This window comes from Macrobrachium rosenbergii, chromosome 10, assembly GCF_040412425.1.
Source record: "Macrobrachium rosenbergii isolate ZJJX-2024 chromosome 10, ASM4041242v1, whole genome shotgun sequence".
In the NCBI taxonomy this organism is placed as follows: domain Eukaryota; kingdom Metazoa; phylum Arthropoda; class Malacostraca; order Decapoda; family Palaemonidae; genus Macrobrachium; species Macrobrachium rosenbergii.
Window position 1 is genome coordinate 69,972,207 of NC_089750.1, and position 7,500 is coordinate 69,979,706.

Genomic DNA, 7,500 nt, shown 5'->3' on the forward strand with positions numbered 1-7,500 from the left:
ATTTTTTTAATATTTATAATTATTCTCCGTTTTGACTGTGCATACATTTTTGCTCAGTGATGGTATTAGTATATTAGTATATAAATAATTTTCAGCAATTTGAAAGGCGTACAAAGATTCTCATTTCTCATTCGTCATTATAGCAGTCTCTTTCTCTCTCTCTCTCTCTCTCTCTCTCTCTCTCTCTCTCTCTCTCTCTCTCTCTCTCTCATCTGTACTCCTGTACATTTACCCTCTCGCTCTCTCTCTCTCTCTCTCTCTCTCTCTCTCTCTCTCTTGATTTGTAATCTTGGGTATTCTCTCTGTCTCTCTCTCTCTCTCTCTCTCTGGGAGCGGGGCTCGGACGTTTTGTTTGTCAACACCCGCTTTTGAATGCTCTGCAAACTTTCTCGATTATTGAGAGATATTAAGAGCTATTGTTACCTAGAATTGGCTGAAAGCTGCAGTGAGGCCCAGTGATCAGTGCTGTGACATTAGTGTGCTTAAAGGTTTTTGAACTTAGACTTTATTTCTGAGTAAAAATCTCGTTTGCTGGGCCATACCTCTACGTTCAAAATTTTTTAAACTGCGCATGCGCAGTGCAGCGTGTGTGACGTGTGTATCCTCGTCATGGCTACGTCACTGTACCAGAGATACCAACTCAGATACAGGCGTTGCCAATACACCAGTTGAACATCATTATGGAATTTTCAGGACCTGGTACTCTTGCTGATGTTGAAGACGATCTTGCTTTAAGTGATGATAATGATATGGTTGAAGATTACCAGAGACAGGAACACTGGCCACGACTTATCTCTACTGAATCTCAGAAATTGGCCCCTGCTGGTGCAGCCCCTACTCTGATGGAACGCACCCCTGTCTCCAACAAACGATGTATGGAACATGATTCTGATAGCAGTAATGAACCATCAACTCCCGCTGCTAAAACTACCAAGTGTGATGCCTTATCTCCTCAAAATGAAGCCATAAATCGTTCCCTGCCTCGACCAGCTATTCAGAGTGTACAAACCATGGCTACAAAACCTGTTCTCCCTGCTTTTGCTCCCCGGGCTGAATACGTAAAGCTTCTATTTAGGGAGAATCCGGGGGTTAATGTGAAGCTTCGCTGGCTCTCGGAGGTTACCAAGATATTCAGCCTTGATCGGGAGTTGGCTGAAGTTAAAATGTCTTCAGTCACTTCTCGTTTTGTATACATATCAAGACGTCGCCTGGATATCATAGATAGGGTCAAGGGTGGTGAGGTCCTGTCACTGGTGTTAGATGTTCAGGATGCTGTAGACAGGCCCCGTAAGTTCCCTACATATCTCATCACTCGATATCCTGTGGACGTAGACCCTTCATTAGCTAAGGAACTGACGGGGGTATACACTGCACGTCGTTTCATACAGGATGGGAAGCCCATTAATCGTCTTGTTATCACTTGGAGGCACTTAGACCCACCCCGCCTCAAGTTAACTTCTCCTTCCTCCCTTGTCTACCATCATGTGAACTGCGCAGAATGCCGGATGAAAAGCCATCGTGTTTCAAATGCTGGGGTATTGGTCACTTCTCACGATACTGTGCTGCCTCTGAAAAGTGTGCGTTTTGTGCTGCTGAGCATGACAGTCGGACCTGCCCTCATCGCCACCCTGTACCACCCACACTGGTTGACACTGCCTCGGCTTCAGCATCAAACTCGCTACCTCTGCCTGCACCGGACACCTCGCATTGGAAATGCCCGAGATGTGAAGAGTCTGGAGTCAACGTATGGCATGGCTGTGCCAGACGATCACGCACTGCATCGAACCAGCACGTTGCACAACCACTGCCACTGCCATCAATCCCACCCACTGTTGCTGCTTCCTCGCAAGTGTCTACACTTCGTAACGCTGTAGAGGTCCTCAAGTCTCGGTGTGACTCCCTTACATCACGTTTTGAAGCCATTGAATCTCGTTTAGAGAGAATGGACTCTCGCATCGATAGTCTTGTAGCCTCCTTTGACAACCTGACTTCTAAATTTGCTACTAAAAACATCACGCTACAGTCCCTCGTTGAAGCTCAACAGGCTGTTATCACATCAGTCACTTCACTTACCGAGAAACTTGACTCACTTGCTACACGTCTTGAGAGTGTTACTAACCCCCATGGAGGACCTTTACCATGTGATGCGCCACCCATTCATGCCCGCGTCACTACTGCCTCCTCATCTGGTCACCGATCCTCAAAGAAACATGTCCGATAATCAAGTTAAGCTTCATGTCATCTCATGGAATGCCTGTGGTATTACAAACTGGGCAAAACTTTCTGCACTCAAGGGATTTGTACATAGTCACCACCCAGACGTTATTCTAATTCAGGAAGCTTATGTTGGTAATGCTCAGCCCAGGAAGAAGCCCCTCACTCACTGGCTATGTGTCCTACGTCCATTTAGTAAGACATGGCCTCATTACCTATATACACACTTCTATCCAGCATAGACTTCTCCCAAACTCTGTGGATGAAGATACAACATTTCAACTATTTGAGATTACTGTTGGCGGAGGCACCATACGACTATGCAACGTATATGCTGCACCAGGCAGGATAAATACAGCCACGCTTCCAGTCCCCACTCTCCGTGGTATGGTTTACATGGGAGATTTTAACGCCCGTCATTCAAGCTTGGGAGATCTTGCTGGCACTGTGAACCGCAATGGGAATCAACTTCTGCAGTACATTCGTCGAAATCAACTGACTCGCTGGGGACACTGGTGGATCTACGCACTCACGAGGTGGTACTTTGGATCACATCTTGACATGTGGACTCGTACCTTCCCGAGTCAAGTGTACAACTGTTCCCACACTCTTCTCTGATCACGTTGGTCTCAGCATCCAATATTCCCTTCCCGCTGCACCTACTCCAATATACAGTCGAGCTTACATCGTAATCCCACCTAAGTACACTCCTACGTACATCTCATATATAACTAACCTTCTTCCTACATTTGACCTCCACTGCCCTGAGAAACTTTATTCCTCACTTGTTAGTGCCACACATGATTTCCATACACGATACATCAGAAAGCCACACATTAGGCGTCGTGCTAATGCCATGACACTGGATAATAGAATTTCTCAGGCAGAGAAGAAGGCGATGGATGACGGCTTTGTCTTCATGAGACAACCAAGTCCTGAGACACTGCACCAGTATCAACTATCAAGAGATGATCTAGTTGCTCTACAACATTGTGTATTAACAGATTCTTAGCACAAGTTAACGGACAGCATCAACCATCAAACAAGCGTTGGTTCCATGTGGCACCTCATCAACAGGATTGTGAAAAAGAAACCCCCAAGTGTCCTCCACCACAGCCCTGCTCAGTATGCACAGGACCTCATTAATGAGTGGTCAACACAGTCACAAAGCACCAACCTTCCAGCTCATATACAAGACACTCTCTCCACACATGAAAACCACCGTGCCCTCCGTCTCAGTACTGCCTTACTAAGCACTGATGAAGAGGACGATGTACCCATAACTGAGGAAGAGCTACGACGTGCCTTAGCAAGGAATAAGAAATCAGCTCCTGGTGATGATGGCATCACCTATACAGTCCTTCGCATACTTTTAAAAGTACCTGGCAACCCTCTCCTCCAGCTCTACAACCTATGCCTCAGCCTGGGATATGTACCAAAAGCATGGACTCATAGTACAATAGTGCCTGTCCCCAAGCCCGGCACTGACAAATTCCGGCCTATCTCCCTCACCTCCTGTATCTGCAAAGTATTTGAACGTATTCTCCTCTCACATCTCATGTTTCGGCTGCAAGATAAGCTTTCGCCCAGACTATACGGCTTCCTTCCCCAACGAGGAACTCATCATTGTCTCATGGAGCTTTACACTCGTCTCTCCCCGACCAGTGTTGTAGCCTTCATTGATTTGAAAAGTGCATTTGACATTGCAAATAGAGACATCATTCTAGACCAGCTCATTGATTTTGGAATCAAAGGAAACCTTTTGAGATGGATACGTGGTTATCTACGAAATAGAGTCTCTCGTGTGCTGTTTAAGGGAGCGTTGAGCACTTCCAAGGAACTTGAACTCAGGTACTCCACAAGGTGGAGTACTTAGTCCATTCTGTTCAATATTCTTCTTCATCGACTTCTTTCCCTACTTCCTGACACTGATAACACAACCATCACTTGCTATGCAGACGATATATGTATTCACTCAGGATCTCCAGAACACTTGCAAAACTTCCTCTCCTCCTTCTATGAAGCAGCATCCTCCTGTGGTCTCATCATCTCCCCAGAAAAAGTAGAATCTTCTCCCCCCGGCCAGCGAGGTATCTGCCAGAATTTACCGTGGGGAACAATGTTGTACCTCTGTGCACGCAATATCTTTATTTAGGAGCACCAGTACGGATAACACCTTCCATTCCAGCAAGACAGCGAGTACATCCCATTGTTCAAGATCTGTTGGCCCGGTTACAGCGTCGCCTGACTCCTCTCAAATGGCTTACTAATTATTCTGCAGGAGTATCTATTCCGGTCGCCAGAACCATATACATTACTCTCATCCGCTCAGTGGTAGATTATCTTTCCCCTGCACTGTGTCAACTCTCCAGATCAACTCTGCAGCCTCTTGAAAAATTCCAGAACCAAGCAATGAGACTCATCCTAGGCTGTCCAGCCTCCACTAGAATTGTAAACATGCAACATGAACTACGTCTCCCACCACTCGTTGAGAGAATATACTCCAATGTCACCTACTTCAGTATCAAATGCCTGTATTACCCTCACCTTTCTCCCCACTACTCTCACATCATCAGGACTTCCTGGATCTAGATGCACCTCGACCACAACTACGCCAGGGGACGTACACTAGTCAATACTGTCTGTTCAAGCATCCGGGAGCTTAACATCATCATTGTGGCAGAGGATGTGGACCATGGCCTTGCACCCTGGCAGACTCCTGTGCCAGCAATCTCTTACACTCCAGTCTCCAAGACTGACTTGCCTCAACTTCAACGACAACGTGCATTAGAGACCATCAACAGACTGTCCTCGTCCTCAGTATAGCTCACCATTACTACACAGACGGTTCCCTGCAGCAGGATGGCAGCGCTGGATGTGCTGTTTTCTCCCCCACCTTAGAACCACCACAAGAGGGCTGGACAGGTCGTCGCCTCTCAAAGTCATCAAGCTCCACATATTGTGAACTACATGGACTTCTAGATGCAGTTACTTTGATCACACAAACAAGAAACAACGGATTGATCATCTGCGACTCATGAGTCAGCACTCCAAGCCCTCTCATCACATAAACCAGCTTACCAAGGCCTGGTTACACAAATACTTAGAAAACTAGACACAGCCAATATGAGCTCACTGGTAGTACACTTCCTGTGGATTCCCTCCCACGTGGGGCTTCTGGCTAACAGCACTGTTGACCGTCTTGCGAAGGCTGCCTGCCAACTGGATCCTCCAGATGCCGATGCACCCACTCCATCTCTCCTGTGCTGCAAGAAGATGGTATACCAGGCTGCCTGCTCACCCACCCTTCGTCGTAGTAATGCAGAGAGGGCCACCAGTGTATCAGTACAACACTATGACCACTTCCTTCCTCACCAACACAAGTATCGCCGCAATGGACTTATGGTTCGTCGAAATAACGTTGTGTGTGCCCGTCTTCGGCTGGGTTGGCGCCCAGTTTGGCAGGTGGCTGGGCAAGATGGGGCTCCTCAATTTTCTTCCTGTAGGTTATGTGACGCGCCCAACGCCAACACCCTAGAACACTATTGCCTGGAATGTCCACTTGTTACCAATTTATTACCACAAATATTCACAGTAGTTGATGTATGTAAGCAATTGTTAACAGACTATAATTTGCTTGATGAAATTCTCATGCGCCATCCTCACTTTGGTGGTCACTGAACAGGTATTTCCTTTCATCAAATAGACTGTGTGTGATATTAACTAGAGCTAGGCCATTGTTGTACTCCATATGAATTCTATTGTATACGTTAATTTCCATATAGATGTAATTACTAATATTGTCACCATGTACTTAAATGTCTGACGCCAATGTGCGCAATAAATTGATTAAAACAAAAAAATCTCTCTCTCTCTCTCTCTCTCTCTCTCTCTCTCTCTCTCTCTCTCTCTCTCTCTCTCTCTCTCTCTCTGGTCTGTGGTCTTGGGTATTCTCTCTCTCTCTCGGTCTCCCTTGGTCTGTGGTCTTGGGTATTCTCTCTCTCTCTCTCTCTCTCTCTCTCTCTCTCTCTCTCTCTCTCTCTCCCTACTCATTCTATGTCCATAGAACAATGACAGGAAATAACAAACAAAACAAAAAAAATTTTTCTCTGCATTCTTCTGACCTTACAGTGCAACTCGATCCGCACCAGTGAGAGCTATGGACTCTCCTGACGGTTGGTGGAAGTTATCTTTATTTTTTATTGTTATTTTATTTTTTTTTTGTCCTTTGATTCGAAACCTGATTTTATCAACCTGCAGTACAGGACTAGAATGATAAAATCTTCTCTGTTAGGGGTAGGCAGTACAGGAAGTCTTTAAGATTTTTCATGTTGCGAGGTCAGTCACAAAATATTCCGTGGAATACAGTTGAAAATGATTTTATTAATGCCGTAGTACTTTAGCTGTAGGAAAGTGATTTAAGTAGTAGTAAAAAAATAATTTTAAAAGTATTAATAAAATAATTTCAGCAGTAGTAATAAAATAATTTGGGAAGTAGTGATTAAACAATTTTATTAGTAGTAATAAAATAATTTTAGTATGGAGAAAATAATTTTATTTTAGTAATAAAATTTACCTTGATTAGTAGCAATAAAGTAATGTTATTAGTAGTGATAATATCATTTTAGTAGTGGAAATGAAATAATTGAATAATAAAGTAATTAAATACCACCACAGGTTTTGCTATCATAATGAATACCTTTCATTATTCTTACTGTTGTAATCACTAACTTTTAAAAGCCACTATTGTACATTTAAATATTAACGAGATCCTTCAGTTGTAAAAATCAGCTGTTTTAAACATCCAAATTTAAGAGTGAACCTGATGAAGTTTTTTTTTTAAACAATTGAAGTTGTTTTGCATAGAGTATCAAAAGTTAAGAGTGGATTTGCTGAAGTTGTTTTCTTTTGTGAAGGATTCGAAGTTATTTGCATAGAGCATCAAAAGTTACAAGTGAATTTGCTGAAGTATTTTTTGAAGCATTTGAAGTTAGTTGCACAGAGCATCCAAAGTTACAAGTGAGCTTACTAAAGGTTTTTTTTAAGACTCCGAAGTTATTTGCGTAAAGCATCCAAAAACTGTGAGTGAATTTGCTGAAGTTTTTTTTAAGCATTCGAAGTTATTTGCATAAGGCATCCAAAATTATGAGTGAATTTGCTGAATTTTTTTTTAAGCGTTCGAAGTTATTTGCATAAAGCATCCAAAATTACTAGTGAATATTCTGAAGCTTTTTTTTTTAGAAGCATTTGAGGTTATATTCAAAAAGCATCCAAAGTTACGAGTAT

The 7,500-nt window shown here is 43.6% G+C and overlaps 2 protein-coding genes and 1 pseudogene across 2 annotated transcripts in view; all 3 read left to right on the forward strand.

The window, feature by feature from the left end:
* The window catches only part of LOC136842810 (uncharacterized), a 78,358-nt gene that overhangs the window by 23,003 nt on the left and 47,855 nt on the right, over window positions 1-7,500 (forward strand). The window lies entirely within an intron of this gene.
* Window positions 339-6,077, forward strand: LOC136842808 (uncharacterized). Its single transcript, XM_067110671.1, is given in 2 exon segments — window positions 339-1,437; window positions 1,440-6,077. Coding segments are annotated over 2 exon segments (1,539 nt in total). The 5' UTR covers window positions 339-680; the 3' UTR covers window positions 2,222-6,077.
* Window positions 4,168-6,077, forward strand: LOC136842363 (uncharacterized; annotated as a pseudogene).